Raw genomic sequence first — 19,281 nt, forward strand, 5'->3', positions numbered from 1 at the left:
TTTACAATTAAGAGTCTGACCGCACTACGCAGAGCACACCGCAATCTTCCAGCCCTGGTCAGCCACGCCCCCTCCCTACCTCACCGCTTCCCGGCGGTCTGAGGATTCTTGTGCTGAGAGGGGATGGCTCCGCGAGGCTTTGCCAGATGTGCTGCACCCTTGGTGGCGCCTCTAACCGCCAGTGTCCCTGAGAAAGCTCGCACGTGGGATCGGGGATTCCCCCCGTGACATTTACACCTCAGATCAGCCCCCTTAATATTCAGACCCGACATCAGTCCCCCATTAACATTCAGAATTCAGATCAGACCCCTTTAATATTGAGACCTCAGATCAGCCCGGCGTAACAATCACACCTGATATCAGGCCCCACTTTCCATTAACAATCAGACCTCAGATCAGCCCCCTTTAACACTCAGACCTCAGATCAGCCCCCTATAACACTCAGACCTCAGATCAGCCCCCCTTTAACGCTCAGACCTCAGATCAGCCCCCCTTTAACGCTCAGACCTCAGATCAGCCCCCTTTAACGCTCAGACCTCAGATCAGCCCCCCTTTAACGCTCAGCCCGCGCACAATCCCGGCGCACTCACCTCCCAGTAAAGCGCAGTTGAAGTAGCTGCAGAGCTGGCAGGTGCTGTTCAGGACATAGACGCCCCCTTCCTCCCTGACGTAGCGGAACGTCTCGGCCACGGGGATCAGCACCTCCAGCTCCCTGGGGTAGGAGGAGATTCTGTGGATGTCGACTCCGAAGCAGGTTGTGATCTGGAAGAAGAGCCCCCCGTGATAGGCTCTCGCCACCTCGACGTCCAGGGAGGAAGAGGTGAACCTCCCGAACCTCAGGCTGGTCTCGGACACCTGGAAGGTCCTGTCCGTGCCGCGGTAGGCCGTGTGCCGCCGCCTGGAGTTCCTCTTCATGAGCTGCAGTGCCCGGGTCATGTAGAAGTGAAGGGCCTTGTAGTGGAAGTTCAGCACGTAGTCCCCTCGCGACTTCCCCGCCAGGCTGACCTTCCCGTTGAAGGCCTTGTAGACGGGGTGGCCGGGCGGCCAGTCCGTGGTGTAGACGCCGATGGCGACCCCGAACTCGTCCCGGAAGCCGGCGGGAAGAAACGCCGGGTTGGCGGACTTCTCCAGGGTCAGGACCTTGGGCATCACGTCGGTCTCCAGAACCTCCTCGCAGCCCTTGTACTGGTCGTCGAAGGCGTCGAGCATGAAGTCCAGATTCAGGGGGTTACATTGCGCCTGCCCGTCGTGAGACCCAAATTAGTCATTTGTTACATCAAAACTTTATCGCAGCGGCTTCCTGTAATCAAGACCGCTCACTGCTACTTTCTCCTTGTGCAGGGTGACTGGTCTTGTCTCCGCCCCCTCCTGTAATAAAGACCGGTCACTGCTGCTCTCTCCTTGTGCAGGGTGACTGGTCTTGTCTCCGCCCCCTCCTGTAATATAGACCGGTCACTGCTGCTCTCTCCTTGTGCAGGGTGACTGGTCTTGTCTCCACCCCCTCCTGTAGTTTTCTGCTGACAGCCTGTAGTGGGTGGGGCCAGATAGGCCTCTTCCACAGCTCTGTTCTCTGCACAGACTATGTACAGTATAGTGATGGATAGTGGGAAAGGGTTAGCGCCTGTGTTAGGTTTTTCATTTCTGTCTGGTTCCCTATTGGGTAGTTTCCCCTTTACTTCCTGTCAGGACAGGAAGTGATGGGAAACCTCTCCAATGGGGACACAGACAAAAACACATTTTAGACTGGAAGGGTTGTGACCATGTTTTGATTGCTGTCTGTGCTTTCCTGTCCTGCTCCTCCATTTCTTGTTCTGATGTCATGTGGATAGGCGGTGAGTGAAAATGTAGGTGTGCTGCAGTGCAAGCAGCATGCTGATAGTAGGAGAGAGCAGAGGGACAAAGACATAACATGAGCTCATCAGTCTGCTTCTTCTCTCCCCCCCATCTCACAGGGTGGGGGGGCGACATGAAACTGTAGCAAGTCCTCTATTCTGTCAGGCAGGGCTGTACTGTGTGGCAGAGCTGTGTAAATCTCAGGCCTGGATGGGCACAAATGCCAATCCGTGGGCAGGTAAAACAACTCTCATATAGAGTATGGATATCACCTGTGTGCTTAGTGCCTGGAGTTAGGGGCGCGGCCACCTGTTGTGTTCTATTGTTGGTGTGAAGTATTCGGGTGTGCGGCGTATGTTACACTTTGTGTGTTTAGTTTTACCTCCGGCAACAAATTGTAGTTCTGTCCCGATGAGGCCCAGTTATGTTTTCCCTCCAACTTCCCCGGGGAGGTCGTCTCCTCGAAGTCCGGAACACAGTCATCTGCAACACAGGAGAGACGCCTCAGTCACAGGATCAGTTCCATCTCGCCTCTCTCCTCCCCCCTCTCTCTCTCCCCTCCCTCTTCTCTCTACCCCCCCTCTCTCTCTCCCCCTCTCCCTCTACATTGGTAGGTTTTAGTATCTTAGTTCAGTCTCACCTCTGGGAAGAAGTTGAAATGAAAGCAGAACTCCAAAAGCGACAAGAGACAAAATGCTTCAGTGTTCTCCTTCAATCCAGAGATTTCCCGCACACTATTTATATCTGCCACTAGATGTCCTTACTCTAGAGCCCGGCATCATTAAACCCACTTCCTCTGAGCCCAGTAACAGCGGTGACAGGGGCAGAAGGGCGTAGAGGAAGATACTATCTCCTATAACCAGTGCCGCTATCAGGGGGTATGGCCGATACCAATGTCAAGGGCCCGGCCCCCCCTCAGCCCACTGATAGCAGAGAAGGTGGAGGAGGTTTGGCGGGCAGGACCGGTCCGGTGATGGGAGAGTGCGGGCCCAAGCAGCGGCAGGTAACGAGCTGCGTATTCAGGGAAAGGGACCCCGACCAGCCCACCTGAGACCGCTGCAGAGCCCACCACGAAAAGTCTCAAATGGGCTGTGCAGGATCTATGGCGTGCTCTGCAGGGTCACTCTCAGGTGGGCTCTGTGGGGTCTTCGGTATGTTTGGGGTCTCAGGTGGGTCCTGAATCCAGTCTATTACTGAGGCCAGAGTCCAGTGCGTTCCTATATCCACAGTCCAGTGTGTTCCTAAGTCCAGTGCGTTCCTAAGTCCAGAGCATTCCTAAGTCCAGTGCATTACTAAGTCCTGAGTCCAGTGCATTACTAAGTCCAGAGTCCAGTGCGGTACTAAGTCCAGAGTCCAGTGCGTTCCTAAGTCCAAATCAAATCAATGACAGGCTGAACGGCTCCGCAGCTTCTGGCATGTGTATTTTCACACGGAGTGACTGCCTACGGCTAGAGACCGATGAGTGGCCCTGAACGCATGTGATCACTCCTTGGAGAGGGGCCGGGAGAGGAAGTAAGAGGAAATCCCCCCAATGGGGACAGCCACAACCCAAAATAAAAGTCTGACACTCGGCTTCAATGACGCACGGCCATCCGTCTCCTCTGACCGTTCTCTCACCTGCAGTGAAGCCGACCAGTTCTGGATACACAGAGAGGGAGGCGAGGAAGAGAAGAATCATCGTCCGTGTGTGCGAGATCTTCAATGTCCTACGGAGGGAGAGGATGAAACGGGTCAGGAGCTCCATCAACGTACTACAACCCCCAACAAATCCCTTGTGTAGTGTTTGTATCGCTCCCGCGTGATTGGGTGATGTCACCGCTGTGCTGCTCACTGTTCTCCTTGCCGGAGGCTCTGACATGAGCAAGCAAAGCCCCGCCTCTACCAAGATGGCCGCCTCCACAGTGCATATCAAGGCATGGCAAGCCAGACATTCAGCAAGTCATCAGGAGACGGTGCCAAAGAGGCCTATACTGGTAGTCACTATACTGGAATCTGGACCCCTATGGTCACTATACTGGAATCTGACCCTCCATGGTCACTGTACTGGAATCTGACCCTCTATGGTCACTATACTGGAATCTGACCCGCTATGGTCACTATACTGGAATCTGGACCCCTATGGTCACTATACTGGAATCTGACCCTCTATGGTCACTATACTGGAATCTGCCCCTCTATGGTCACTATACTGGAATCTGACCCGCTATGGTCACTATACTGGAATCTGGACCCCTATGGTCACTATACTGGAATCTGACCCTCTATGGTCACTATACTGGAATCTGCCCCTCTATGGTCACTATACTGGAATCTGACCCGCTATGGTCACTATACTGGAATCTGGACCCCTATGGTCACTATACTGGAATCTGACCCTCTATGGTCACTATACTGGAATCTGCCCCTCTATGGTCACTATACTGGAATCTGACCCGCTATGGTCACTATACTGGAATCTGGACCCCTATGGTCACTATACTGGAATCTGACCCTCTATGGTCACTATACTGGAATCTGCCCCTCTATGGTCACTATACTGGAATCTGACCCGCTATGGTCACTATACTGGAATCTGGACCCCTATGGTCACTATACTGGAATCTGACCCTCTATGGTCACTATACTGGAATCTGCCCCTCTATGGTCACTATACTGGAATCTGACCCGCTATGGTCACTATACTGGAATCTGGACCCCTATGGTCACTATACTGGAATCTGACCCTCTATGGTCACTATACTGGAATCTGCCCCTCTATGGTCACTATACTGGAATCTGACCCGCTATGGTCACTATACTGGAATCTGGACCCCTATGGTCACTATACTGGAATCTGACCCTCTATGGTCACTATACTGGAATCTGCCCCTCTATGGTCACTATACTGGAATCTGACCCGCTATGGTCACTATACTGGAATCTGGACCCCTATGGTCACTATACTGGAATCTGACCCTCTATGGTCACTATACTGGAATCTGCCCCTCTATGGTCACTATACTGGAATCTGACCCGCTATGGTCACTATACTGGAATCTGGACCCCTATGGTCACTATACTGGAATCTGACCCTCTATGGTCACTATACTGGAATCTGCCCCTCTATGGTCACTATACTGGAATCTGACCCGCTATGGTCACTATACTGGAATCTGGACCCCTATGGTCACTATACTGGAATCTGACCCTCTATGGTCACTATACTGGAATCTGCCCCTCTATGGTCACTATACTGGAATCTGACCCGCTATGGTCACTATACTGGAATCTGGACCCCTATGGTCACTATACTGGAATCTGACCCTCTATGGTCACTATACTGGAATCTGCCCCTCTATGGTCACTATACTGGAATCTGACCCGCTATGGTCACTATACTGGAATCTGGACCCCTATGGTCACTATACTGGAATCTGACCCTCTATGGTCACTATACTGGAATCTGCCCCTCTATGGTCACTATACTGGAATCTGACCCGCTATGGTCACTATACTGGAATCTGGACCCCTATGGTCACTATACTGGAATCTGACCCTCTATGGTCACTATACTGGAATCTGCCCCTCTATGGTCACTATACTGGAATCTGACCCGCTATGGTCACTATACTGGAATCTGGACCCCTATGGTCACTATACTGGAATCTGACCCTCTATGGTCACTATACTGGAATCTGCCCCTCTATGGTCACTATACTGGAATCTGACCCGCTATGGTCACTATACTGGAATCTGGACCCCTATGGTCACTATACTGGAATCTGACCCTCTATGGTCACTATACTGGAATCTGCCCCTCTATGGTCACTATACTGGAATCTGACCCGCTATGGTCACTATACTGGAATCTGGACCCCTATGGTCACTATACTGGAATCTGACCCTCTATGGTCACTATACTGGAATCTGCCCCTCTATGGTCACTATACTGGAATCTGACCCTCTATGGTCACCATACTGGAATCTGACCCTCTATGATCACTATACTGGAATCTGACCCTCTATGGTCACTATACTGGAATCTACATCCTGAGATAATCAATGTAACACTTTAGGACACATAAAGGTGAAACATTGTAACAAATGGAAACTTCTGCTCTAAACATTGCACAGCCGTACGGTATTGTGGCGGATTGGCCGCCCTCGGCAGGCGGATTGGCCGTGATCTGGTCCTAGCGGGTGTGTGACGGGGTGTGTGTGCTCAGCGCGGGTGTGTGTGCTCAGCGCGGGTGTGTGTGCTCAGCGCGGGTGTAGCATGACTTCTTCCTCTAGATTAATCATTGCATTGCCCCATCGCTTCCACACTAGCTTCACACGTCGCTCTGCCCTCCGGGTTTAACCCTTCCACTGCCCCATTTCTATTACAGCCACACATCACCTAGCCTTCCAGATGAACTCATCTGCTGCCCTATTGCTGCTGCATAAGTGTGATAAGTCATCCTGCCCAAGTGTCACCCATCGCTCTGCCCTCCTGATTAACCCTTTCGCTGCCCCACATAACTCTGGCCTCCTGATTAACCCTTCCTTCGCTCCATCACTGCCGAACAAGCTTCACACATCACTCTGCCCTCTGAGTTAACCCCCTCACTGCTGCACAAGTATCACCTGTTAGCTTGCCCTCTGGGTTAACCCTATCGCTGCCCGCACAAGTGTCACAGGTCACTCTGTCTTTTTTGACTAACCCTTCTCCTGATACGGAAGTGTCACTCGTCACTCTAATCTCCAGATTAACCCTTCCACTGCCCCCATCGCTGCAGCAGAAGTGTCACGTGTCACTCTCCCTTTTGAGGATTAACCCCTTCGCTGCCCCATTACTGCTGCGCGAGTGTCACACATTAGGTTGCCCTCTGAATTAACCTTTTAACTGCCCTTATTGCAGCTGCACAAAGGTCACACATCTAACATCTAACCTCCAGATTAACCCTTACATTGCCCCCACTGCTGCCGCAGTCAGACCTCGCTCTGCCTTCCGCATTAACCCTTCCATTGGACTCACACAACACTCACCTCACTCGATTAACCCTTCCAGTGCCCGATGACTGTTGAATAAATGCAACACATTCCGCTATCTGCCATTTGATCTCTATGGCAGCTGAACATGTTTGCTCTATACCGAGGATTACCCTTCCTGTACCCAACTGCTGTTATACAATGGTGATCATCCGGGCCCTCTGACGTGACCCTGAGGCTGGACCAACAACCCATCATTATTAAACATTAAACAGACACGACCTATGTCCTTTCTACGGGACACCACACCCTCAAAGGAACATAGACATATCAATAGAGATCCGGGCTATGAAGGTGTGCGCACTGATACACGTCTCCTTCTATGAGGAGCAATTCCAATTATTTATTCATCAATGGAAAGGGACATTTACATGGCCAATATCTCAGCGTTGTATGATCAATACCACATCAGATAAAACGTGGTGACAAACGCTGAAATTAGGATACCAACGTTTACACCAACCACATCTTCATATGGAACCATAGCGTCCTTCTATTGACCTTTCAATATATATATATATATTGTGGCAGTGTAAGGCAATGCCACGGTGTAGTTTGGCAACTATGGCACCCAGGACCCTCAGACAGAGGGGCTGAGAGGGTCCAGAGCAGTGATGGCGAACCTTTTTGAACCCGAGTGCCCAAACTGCGACGCAAAATCAATTTATTTATCTCAAAGTGCCAGCGCTGAAAATAAGGTTGGTATTGCAGTTTGGGCGCTCGGGTTTAAGAAACGTTCAACATCACTGCCTTACGGCCTTGTACGGCTCTCACGGGGGACCCGAACGTCCCGGATCGCCTCTCTGTAGTCTGGCCGGTCACAATCAGGCAGCGGCGGTGACCTCTAAACAGGCAGATTAGACGGCCGCTTGCGGGGGCCTCCCGGGGTCCTAGCGAGGAGGAAGCAGCCGTCTAACCTACCTGTTTATTGGCTGCCGCTGCCTAATTGTGACTGGCCCGGATCGCATACTAAGGCGATCCGGGTCAGTCGGATCTATTTCAATTGGTGGTCCCTGAACGCAGTGGTGTATTCTGGTTTGGGGCTGCCCTAGGCAAGGCAAAACTCGGGCGCCCCCACCCCCACTTAATTTACCCCACCCCTTCCTGTTTAATACTTTTTGCATGACCTGTTAGTCGCTGGATACAGTGTAAAACACTGTATCCAGCTTTTGACATGTTCCGCTATTAGCATAGCAGGAAAACTGTGGTCTCAGGGGCTTAGCAGGATTTGTGGTGAGCTCTGCGGAGTCTATGATGGGCAGAGCCCACCACAGATCCTGCACAGGCCCGAGACCCTGCAAAGCCCCCCACAGATCCTGCACAGCCCCCTGGAGGCCCTGCAGGGTCTCAGGGGGGCTGCCCAGGATTTGTAATGGGCTCTGCCCACCATGGGGCTGCAGAGCCCACACAGATCCTGCAAAGCCCCCATGAGACCCTGAAGTCTGCCAGATCTCAGAGGGGCTGTGACGCCCAATCGTCTCAGCTTCGCCGCTCAACTGGCCCCTTGGCGACGCCTCCTCAATCGCGGTCTCTGCCTTTGCCTCAGTCTTCACAGGCCTCTTCCATCTCCCCCTGTCTCCGCCCCCTGTCTCATGCCGCTCCGTCCCCGTCTCCTCACGTCCTCTCATCTCCGCCTCGATCTCACTCTGTCTCATGCCGCTCAGTCACCAGTCTCCTCCCGTCCTCTTTCATCTCCGCCCCCATCTCCCTCTGTCTCCACCCCCTGCCGCTCCATCCCCCTTCTCCTCCTGCTCGCTCGCCCGCCCGCCGATTTCTCCCTGTCGACATTAGACAGCTCGGCTGCCTTAATGTTTTGGGGCCTGAACCTGGGCTCGCGTGCCAGCAGAAAGGGCCTTGCGTGCCCTACCTGGCACGCGTGCCATAGGTTCGACGCCACCACTGGTCCAGAGAGTAAACAATGTTATAAGGAAGAGCCTGGCCTTTCAGATTCTTCCAGGTTTTCAGAATTGTAGCCGGGATCTGGAGCTCTGGAGATTTCTTAGGCCTGGTTCACACCTGGGCGTTTTACAGCGCGTTCCCACGCGCTGTATAACGCTCAACATGTGAAAACCAATGATTGCCTATGGGCATGGTTCCCACCTGGGCGTTTTACAGCTGGCGACTTCTGCGCACTTCAGCATGCGCTGACCCCGCTCTGTCATTTTACGTGGCCGACCACTTCCTGGCTGAGTTGCTGTTGTTCCCGGTTGCTTCCACTTTGTTATAATCCCAGTAACAGGTGACCGCGGAATATTTAGTAGCCGGGAAAAGTCACGGATGGACTTATAGCACAGGTGACAACCTATCACGGCACCACGCTTGTAGTCACTGAGCTCCTGACAGCGACCCGCTCTCTCACCAATTTCTGTAGAAGCGCCTGCATGCCGAGGTGCCTCATCCTATACACCGGGGGCCATGGAGGGGATTGGAACACCCAAATCCAGTTTCAGTTCTGGCTGGGACGGGGAAAGGTTAGAACCTGTGTCAGATCCAGAAACAAACCCATCATCACGGGAGCGGAGGGACGAAGGTACACGGAATGATCTTTGCTATTGGCTGTTGCATTGATCATACAAGGAGCAGCTTCTCTGATTGGCTGCTTCATATGAGCACACAACATACAGTGGGAGAGAGGGGGGGGAGGGAGACACTGTGTGTGTGAGGGGTCCTGTTGGGACGCTGTAAGGGTATTTTTTCTTCCATCTCGGAGTTCAGCTTCCATGCACCCCCCTGTACTGCAGTTTATCTTGTGGCCATTAGGTGGCAGCATCGCCTCTGTCATGGCTCTTCAAGTAGGTGAGCAGCAGCTGTCATCCTCATCCTCATACCGCTGATGGCCAATGTATGTGACGATGTGCAGCGCTGGTGTCCGCCGACGGAGGCTGAACAAGCGCTCTCGTCTTTTCTGAACATTCTACTACCGAATGTTTACCAGGTGCCTGTCTAGTGTCTCCGTACACCAGGGGTAGCAAACCTCCAGCTGTGGTGGAACTACAAATCCCATGAGGCATTGCAAGATTCTCACAGCCACAGACACGACTCCCGAAGAGAGAGATGCATCATGGGATTTGTAGTTTCACCACAGCTGGAGGGCCGGAGGTTTGCTACCCCTGCCGTACGCGGTGGTGGCGCCCGCTGCCTAAGATGCCGTTTGTTTTCTTATCTTTGCGATCCCTGCAATGGGGACACCTGTTCCAGTGACAACTGTCTAAGAGGAAGTCCTCTCATTTTGTAGAGATTCCCTCTCATTTCCTGTTACATTTGCCTAATTTCCTTTTTGCTTCTGCAGGACAGGAAGTGAAGAGGAATCTACACAACAGGACACAGACAAGTGATGGAAAATCCAACATTTTACAGAAGAGATGGAAGTATATCCTCCAATGGGGACACCCGTTCCGGTGACAACTGTCTCAGATGTAGAAATGCCCTAAAATTGCAGATTCTCTCTCATTTCCTGTTACAGTTGCCTCATTTCCTTTTGCATCTCCACGATGGGTAGATTCCTCTCTGCTTCCTAACGTTTTATAGTTGACACTAAAAGAAGAGTTGGGAGTAAACCCTCCAATGGGGACACCTGTTCCAGTGACAACAGTCTCAGAGGGGGACGTCCCCTTATTTTGTAGAGATTCTCTCTCATTTCCTGTTACATTTTCATTCCTTTTTAAATTTTCTGTTGCATCTCCAGGACAGGAAGTGAAGAGGAATCTACACAACAGGACACAGACAAGTGATGGAAAATCCAACATTTTACAGAAGAGATGGGAGTATATCCTCCAATGGGGACACCCGTTCCAGTGACAACTGTCTAAGGGGAAGTCCCTTCATCTTGTAGAGATTCCCTCTCATTTCCTGTTACATTTGCCTCTGCATCTCCAAGACAGGAAGCGAAGAGGAATCTACCCAATGGGACCCAGACAAGTGATGGGAAATCCAACATTTTATAGAAGAGATGATGAGGTCAGTGTTTTTTCCCTATAGTTCTTGCCGGGGTCACGGGAAGACATAAACGGGTGTCCTCCCGTCACCCAAAGCTCAGTATATAGGGAGCTACAGCTCGCGGTATACTGAGACACCGCAGCCTGGACGGATCCCGACGTTACTGTCGAGATCCACCCAGCTGCGTGAGTGACAGCTGGCTCTGCCTATCTAGAGGCAGAGCCAGCTGTACCCGCCCCCTCCCCCATCCGTTCCGCCAGTCAGCGCTGGCGGATCGGAGAATCCAGCCCCTCCCCTGTCACGGCAGAGAGCCGTGACAGGATCGAGAAGTGGGGGGGGGCCGGGATGTGTTCGCTCACTTCCCGATCTACTGAGCCGACGTGTGACAGTCTCATTGTCACAGGTCGGCTCGAACTATGATGAGTGATTTTCACTCACCTCATAGTTCTCCTTTAAGATCTCATTACCATACATCACATTACTGGATGAGGGACACAAAGCAGATTTACATTTTAAGGGTATTTCAAAAAGCCATAGAGGGGAATTTATCAAAACTGGAGCAGCCGTGCATGGCAACCAATCAGCATCCATTTTTCATTTGCGAATCGTAACCGAGAGAAGCTGATTGGTTGCCTTGGGCGACTGCTCCACATTTTGTCTGCTGCCGTTATGATCAATCCGCCCCAATGTGTTTGCATTGTGATTTGCACAATCGGGGTCTGGATGGGGACACGGCCTCGGTAGTGAGATTTATATACATGGATACGGCCCATTGTAGTCATCAGAACAGGTATTTGTTGTCCATCATGCAGAGCAGAGGTCAGGTCCTGGACCAGTGGTATCCAGTATGTGCACACAGGAGATCATAATACACTTCAGATCTGACAGACCACATGAAATGGCTTTTTATAAAGGGGGTCACATCCTTTAATAATGCAGAAAGACAACGACAGAGAAAAGGAAGGACAGTAATATAGAAAACGGCTACAAAGAAAGGATTTGACATATATTACAATAAATGGTAATTTCGCTCCGATTAGTTGCTCTGAACAAACTTTGGCAATATCTTTTCTTCACACATTCTACAAACTGGGCTGATGGGTTTGACTATTAAAGCAGAACTCCAACCAAACTTGAACTGTGGAACTATCCGAATTCTGATCCAACAACAATCTTCTGCATGAAATCTTAAATGAGCAGAATGTTGTGCTGCCTGGCCTGCGTGTGGGGGTAAGGGCTTATGTAGAAGTTGGACTGGGGGTAAGGGCCTATGTTGAGGTGGGGGTAAGGGCTTATGTGGAAGTTGGGGTGGGGGTAAGGCCTTATGTGGAAGTTGAGGTGGGGTAAGGTCTTATGTGGAAGTTGAGGTGGAAGTAAGGCCTTATGTGGAAGTTGAGGTGGGGGTAAGGCCTCATGTGGAAGTTGAGGTGGGGGTAAGGCCTCATGTGGAAGTTGAGGTGGGGGTAAGGCCTTATGTAGAAGTTGAGGTGGGGCTAAGGGCTTATGTAGAGGTTGAGGTGGGGGGGTAAAGCCTTATGTGGAACTTGAGGTGGAGGTAAAGGTCTTGTGTAGAAGTTGGGGTGGAGGTAAGGACCATTCTAGAAGTTGAGGTGGGGGTAAGGACTTACGTTGAAGTTGAGGTGGGGATAAGGACTTACGTTGAAGTTGAGGTGGGGGTAAGGGCTTACGTTGAAGTTGAGGTAAGGCCATATGTGGAAGTTGAGGTGGGGGTAAGGGCTTACGTTGGAGTTGAGGTGGGGGTAAGGGCTTACGTTGAAGTTGAGGTGGGGGTAAGGGCTTACGTTGAAGTTGAGGTGGGGGTAAGGGCTTACGTTGAAGTTGAGGTAAGGCCATATGTGGAAGTTGAGGTGGGGGTAAGGCCTAATGTGGAAGTTGAGGTGGGGGTAAGGACTTACGTTGAAGTTGAGGTGGGGATAAGGACTTACGTTGAAGTTGAGGTGGGGATAAGGACTTACGTTGAAGTTGAGGTGGGGGTAAGGGCTTACGTTGAAGTTGAGGTAAGGCCATATGTGGAAGTTGAGGTGGGGGTAAGGGCTTACGTTGGAGTTGAGGTGGGGGTAAGGGCTTACGTTGAAGTTGAGGTGGGGGTAAGGGCTTACGTTGAAGTTGAGGTGGGGGTAAGGGCTTACGTTGAAGTTGAGGTAAGGCCATATGTGGAAGTTGAGGTGGGGGTAAGGCCTAATGTGGAAGTTGAGGTGGGGGTAAGGACTTACGTTGAAGTTGAGGTGGGGATAAGGACTTACGTTGAAGTTGAGGTGGGGATAAGGACTTACGTAGTGGGGGTAAGGCCTTATGTGGAAGTTGAGGTGGGGGTAAGGGCTTATGTTGGAGTTGAGGTGGGGGTAAGGACTTACGTTGAAGTTGAGGTGGGGGTAAGGACCATTCTAGAAGTTGAGGTGGGGGTAAGGCCTTAGAAGTTTGAGTTTATTTGGACTAGCTCGGTGCAGTGGAGAGGTGGCCGGGAACATGAGAGGTACTACATGGCACCAGAGAGTGACATTTATTCCCTTCCATTGCCAGATTTGTAACACAACAGTTCTGCTTTAATAATCACGGAAAACATAAGCTATCAGTTCTATAGGTTAAAGAGAACCTGTGCTTTGCTTAACAGCTCGCCCTCATTGCTCTTACACTTGTCTACTTGTTTGCCCCGATGCCCTGTACACCTGCTGGAGGCAACTAGAGTGCCCTGTACGTCAGGGTACAGCATGCATATGACTCTCTCCTTATTCCCACAATGCAGTGCCGAGAGGCCGAGCAGCCGATGTCCAGGCCAAGGGGACTTCCCAGCAACCAAACAGAAGGCCAGCAGGGCAATTACCGTCACAGGCAAAGCACAGGTCCACTTATAATAATAATGTATATACATTTGTGTCCTTCCAGCTCTCACTTAAGGCTGAGAATGGTCGCTATTTCGCTTTGATTGTTTTTTGAGCAATATAAGCTAAAACATAGAGCCATTGATGTCATATAACATGTACTTATAACTGTGTGAACTTAAAGAGGAACTCCGGCAGATTTTTTATTAACCCCTGCCGTGGGGGCTATCCCAGCACTGCAAGGTTTAACTGCTGGTTTTTGGCCAGGTTAACAAAAAAAGTTACGCTCACCTGAGTTTCCGAGCCAGCCAGCTCTTAGGCCGGTCCCTTGAGTGTCTCTCCCCCTCCGCTGCAGCAGTCTAGCAGTCCTCGAGTCATCACATCCAATACTGTGTATTGGTCGTGAGGGACAAACCATCCTTGCAGTGGAGGTTGGAGGAAGCCCTGCCGGCTCAAGTCGGTATAACTTTTTTTTTTTTTACCCTAGGCAACAACGAGCATTTAACCCTTGCACTTCAGGAGCGTCCCCTTTGCAAAGGTTAATACAATTTCAGCCCGGAGTTCTCCTTTAATGTTCCAGTATACCCAGTGCTGCTGTAGTACATAGCTGGCTCTTCAAAAGTAAACCTCTGCCACGGCACGCTGTAAGTGAAAGTGGAACTACCGGTAACAGAAAACAAAGGCATGCGATGCAGTCTGTCGGTAGCAGTGAAAGCCGCAACACTGACTTCTACATCAATGTGCATGGATTACTTTTTTTTTTTTTGCATTGAAGCCTGCAGAGCATTGCACCTGCAATCAGTGCATCATGGGTGCAATACGCACGGCTCGATCAATGTTCACCTCCAGCCTTAGGTCTGTACGGAGGTATGGCCCTCGGCTGGACTACTAGGGGGTGAGGGATCGCCGGGACGGCTCTGGTGGCAGATGAAACTTGTAGTATTTTCATGCAGGGATCCAATGAATGGATGACAAGCTACAGCAAGAAGCCCCCTGTGATTCAGGTAAGGAGGGGGGATGGTGTATGCAACCATGCTTCATGTTACACCCGTGGTCTAAAACATGGAGATAGCCTTAAGGCCCCATTCACACCAGGGCAGCTGCGGGTTCCACGTTGATTTTTAAAAGGGCTGTTTTTAATTGCGTTTCAGCGCATTTAAAAACGCCCAAAACTGCGCTGAATAACTGGGAAGCCGTCCCATGCTTCTCGTCACTAGGTGATGAGAAAGCATGGAGCCGGCTTTCTAGGCCAATCAGGAAGCCGGGCTCTGTGTAATGACGCGGCGCCCGGCTTCCTGACCAATCAGAAAGCCGGGGCGCCGCATCATTACACAGCGCCTGACTTCCTAATTGGCCAGCTTCCGACCAATCAGGAAGCCGGGCAACTGATACCAGAAGCATCGGGCTACGCATCCAAGCATTTGGGCGAGTACGATTACTCGCCCAAATACTCGCCATCGGCACGGATACCAGTATCGGTGCATCCCTATTGCCAACCCATGGGCCAATTAGGATCAACAGGAAATAAAACTATGCCACGGGGTAAAATTGCAGCGTTAGTGCTACTGAAAGACTGCATCGGGTACATAAATGTTCACACAATATGGTCGCCGGGGAATAGCAGAAGCCATACAGAGTGACAAATTGTACTTTAACGGACAGCTCACCTCCCCAGGGAGCTCCAAGCCATCTGTTTGCAGGCCCAAGCGCTATAGGAGGGAGCTCCGGAAAAAGGTAAAATGCCTCAGTAAGAGTACCGGGCGCCCCATACTTCCCAGCAGGCTTGGTTTACTGGAAGCACTGGGATACCCTGGTCAATGTTCTATGGCAGCATAATCAAAAGATATACAAACAAAAGGCACAAGACGTTCTCATGATGGCGGGTACCGCTCTATACAATATATAGAATTCATTAACTTAAAACTTTACAAGCAGAATATAGCAACCAAAGCAGAATACTTACAACGCGGGCAACATACAGCCCAAAATATAAAACCATACTGGGTAATACCTAGTAGCAGGAATACAATTAGGAACTCGATATAAAATGCAACATGGCAACTCATTTCCCCGCACTTCCTGTCCTGGTGCTCATGGGTTAGGAAGTCCACTTTAAGATAAAAAAAAAAAACAAAACACATTTTAAGGAACGCCTTGTGCTAGGATTACTCCTCTGGCATTCCTGAAGGACAATCAGTCCAGGGGTAAGCAAACCCCGGCCGTACAGCTGCTGTGGAACTGCAAACCCCATTAGGCATGGCAGAATTCTGACAGTCAGAGGCATATGCATGATAGGATTTGTAGTTTCACCACAGCTGGAGGGTCGGAGTTTGCCCACCCCTGATGTAGAGAGTTGTTATCCACAGTCAGGGATTGTAATCATATTAGTAGATCCAGCAACACAAAGAGAAGCTCCACAGGGGTGTCTTCAGCCCCTTTTTGAAGTCAAAAGTTGGCCGTATACTAGGGATGCACCGATACCGATTTTTTCAGTATAAATTACCTAATTTTTTTTCCGGTACGGATAAGCGATACCGGCATCCCGAGGTACCACGGGCCCGGCTTATCAGGTTTCCTGGGAAGATGGTGTTCTATCAAAAAGAACACCGGCTTCACGCTCCCTAGTGACATTGCAAGGCAGCTTGGCTTCCTGACCAATCAGGAAGCCAGGTTGCCTCCCACTGTTGCTAAAAAGCATGAAGCCAGGTTCCTAGCCAATCAGGGAGGCGGGTCATGATGTGCCACCCAGCTTCCCGATTGCTCAGGAAGCCAGGCTGCCTAGAGATAAATGAAGCCGGCATCCTAGCCTCAGCCAAGCTGTTTCGCAGTGTTGCTAGGCAGCGTGAAGCAGGCTTCCTAGCCAATCAGGGAGGTGGGTCATGACGTGCCACCCAGCTTCCTGAATGGTCAGGAAGCCAAGCTGCCTAGGAACAAGTGAAGCCGGCCTCGTAGCCTCAGCCAAGCTATCTCACAGTATCGCTAGGCAGCGTAAAGTCGGCTTCCTAGCCAATCAGGGAGCCAGGAGGTGGGTCATGACCCGCCTCCCTGATTGGCTGGGGAGTCGACACCATGCTCCCTCATGGCACTGCCGGTCAGAGGGAATCTCTGTCTGACCGGAAGTTCCCGTATTGGAGAATTTGGGCGAGTATTGGCAGCGATAGTAGTATTGGTGCATCCCTACCGTATACTGCTCAATTTGTAGCCACATCGGCACCCGCCAATTTTTTAAATTGACATATTAAAAAGAAGCAGGTCTGAAAATTCTCAGCTGAATGGTGACTGCGGGGGAAGGGGGAACTTGTGGGAATGGGGGGTGTTGTTTGGCACGGATGGGGAGGGAATCAAGCAGGTCTGAAGGATAAAAATGTTTTAGGTCTACAACATGTGGATAAAAACAATCTTGACCAGAACAGGAAATGAGGGAAACCTTTTGAACAAGTGAACAAGGGCAATAAAAACCCAACAGAGGCTCTAATCCTTCACTCTATAGAAAAATGAAACCAGCGGTTACTTTTCAATGCTTGTCAACTACCTGAACCACTAGATTCCCTTTCGCTCTCTTTAAAATTTTGTGAGTCATTGCGAGCTGATTTAGAATAAGCTTTTCAATGTCCTCCTTCATTTGGTTTTCAGAGTAGACCCTTTTCACCATCCCGGACAACAACTTCTCTTGCTCCATGACCCTCTTCCGAAGCCGGGTCATCTCCAGGTTCGTCTCTTCAACCTGGCGGATGCTGTAGGAGGAGCTGTGGGTCTGCAAGGGTAGGGATACCCTCCACAGGAGCTTCAGCAAGCAGTTGGCCTCCTCCAGAGACTGTTTGGTTCTGTTGAGTTTTTCAAAAAAGACATTGCCGAAATGTTCGGTCATGTTTAGCACGGCTGTCTGCACGCCATGGTCTACGAAAGCCTCCGTCTCTTCCAGTACAGTTTTTGCTTCCAGGATCTGCTTACGCAGGGCATTGTAGTCTTCCACCAAGCCGAGCACGTGGCAACCGTGTTTATCTGCCCACATTTTGTGTCCAGGAACCAGGCGTGACGGGGTATACAACAAGCTGTCGGCTGAGTGGTCACTGTTGGCATCGTCTTCGCCGTAGTAAGCGTCGCTAAGTTTATATTCCAACTCTTTCAGCCACTCCACGGTTTGAGCGAGTTGCTCCTGGAAGCCCAAAGCGATGTTGGAATCCAAACTAGAGGAAGAGAGGAGGTCCTCGTAGGCTTTCATGACATTAATAAAGTTCTTTGAACACACAACGCTCAGGTTGTGACTCTCTTTAATCTTCTGTCTTTGATGAGACAGCTCCCGAGCTTGTGACTGTACCAGCAGATCGTACTTGGACAGGGAGGTGTCTTCAAACGGCCTATGAGAATGAGACACGGTAAGAAGCTTGCACTCTTTCTTTATGGTGGAGACCTTCTTGAAGCTGGAAGACTGAACTACGAGAGTTTCTTGGTTGTTGGCACATTCTATGCAGAAACGGTTATGATGGCAGCAAAGGCCGGAAATATTTTGGCAAGTAAAATTGTCACCGTTGACTTGGACTTCAAAGCCCGGGTTCACGCTGTGGATTTCAGTTAAACTTATGGCGTTTGTGACGGTTTTATCCAGGAAAGAATGTTCGGAATCTCTGTCCTCGGTGTCTAGATTTTCCAGCCTGAAGCTGCTGTCGATATCTTGTAAGGCTTTTTGTTCCTGAAGCTTCTCGATCTCCACCCGAGCACGCTTCAACTGCTCAACCAACCTTTGGTTTTCCAACTGCAGTTCTTCTATCAGGGAACTCATAGCCAAGTCTCTCTCTAATGTATACGAGTTATCCGAATCAGATAGAGCATTTCTGTTTTCTAACTTCACCTCCCTTGCTTGAAGTTTCTCAATGTCCTTCTGCGCATAATGTAGCTGCTCGGCAAGCCTGAGGTTCTCCAGCTGCAACTCCTCGTGTAGGGATTGTGCAGACAAATCTCTCTCCGCTGTATTTACATGATCTCGAACAGATTTGGTAGGCGTGTTCTCCGACACTGCTTCTCTTGACGGATGGTCCTCATTCTCCAAGTGTGCAGGTTTCAGCTCCTCAGAAACTTGGACATTCCATAACTGTAGCCCTTCATGCAACGACTGCTGTACAGAACCCCTCCCCTCTTTTTCAGGCTTTTCCAAATCGGATGAGAATTTGGTGCGTTTCCCAGCATCTTCCACTGGCTGAAGCTTTTCCACCTTGATCTGTGCACATTTCACCTGTTCAGAGAGTCCGATCTCAGATTGTAGGCCTCCATCTAAGATTTGCCTTGAAGACTCAATCCCTACGTTATCAGTATCATCCAAGCCTAGTTGTGTACTTTTAGATTTTTCTTTCTTTGATTTAAGTGCCTCCATTTCAAGTTTCACACATTTTAACTCTTCCAGTAGCCTCCTGTTTTCTTCTTGCAGTTCTACTACGAGACAGTTGTGTTCATTTTCCCTGGAAGCACGGCAGGCCTCAGTTTCCCTGGAAGCACGGCAGGCCTCAGTTTCCCTGGAGGCACGGCAGGCCTCAGTTTCCCTGGAGGCACGGCAGGCCTCAGTTTCCCTGGAGGCACGGCAGGCCTCAGTTTCCCTGGAGGCAAGGCAGGCCTCAGTTTCTCTGGAGGCAAGGCAGGCCTCAGTTTCTCTGGAGGCAAGGCAGGCCTC

At 50.6% G+C, this 19,281-nt stretch overlaps 2 protein-coding genes across 2 annotated transcripts in view; both read right to left on the reverse strand.

Annotated features, from left to right (window-relative positions):
- LOC108801204 (ecto-ADP-ribosyltransferase 5-like) overlaps positions 1-3,577 on the reverse strand; it is a 9,000-nt gene extending 5,423 nt beyond the window's left edge. Inside the window, exons 1-3 of the mRNA XM_018573136.1 lie at positions 3,451-3,577; positions 2,216-2,316; positions 591-1,239 (exon numbers count right to left, since the gene is read on the reverse strand). Of these exons, the coding sequence (XP_018428638.1) occupies positions 591-1,239; positions 2,216-2,316; positions 3,451-3,577 (877 nt within the window). The remainder of the gene's footprint in view (positions 1-590; positions 1,240-2,215; positions 2,317-3,450) is intronic.
- Positions 3,578-17,093: 13,516 nt separating this feature from the next.
- The window catches only part of LOC108801205 (CDK5 regulatory subunit-associated protein 2-like), a 5,412-nt gene continuing 3,224 nt past the window's right edge, over positions 17,094-19,281 (reverse strand). Inside the window, exon 2 of the mRNA XM_018573137.1 lies at positions 17,094-19,278. Coding sequence (XP_018428639.1) covers positions 17,134-19,278 — 2,145 coding nt within the window. The 3' untranslated portion in view covers positions 17,094-17,133. The remainder of the gene's footprint in view (positions 19,279-19,281) is intronic.

The sequence above is a fragment of the Nanorana parkeri genome, unplaced genomic scaffold, assembly GCF_000935625.1.
Source record: "Nanorana parkeri isolate BGI_ZX_2015 unplaced genomic scaffold, ASM93562v1 scaffold2249, whole genome shotgun sequence".
Taxonomy (NCBI): Eukaryota; Metazoa; Chordata; class Amphibia; order Anura; family Dicroglossidae; genus Nanorana; species Nanorana parkeri.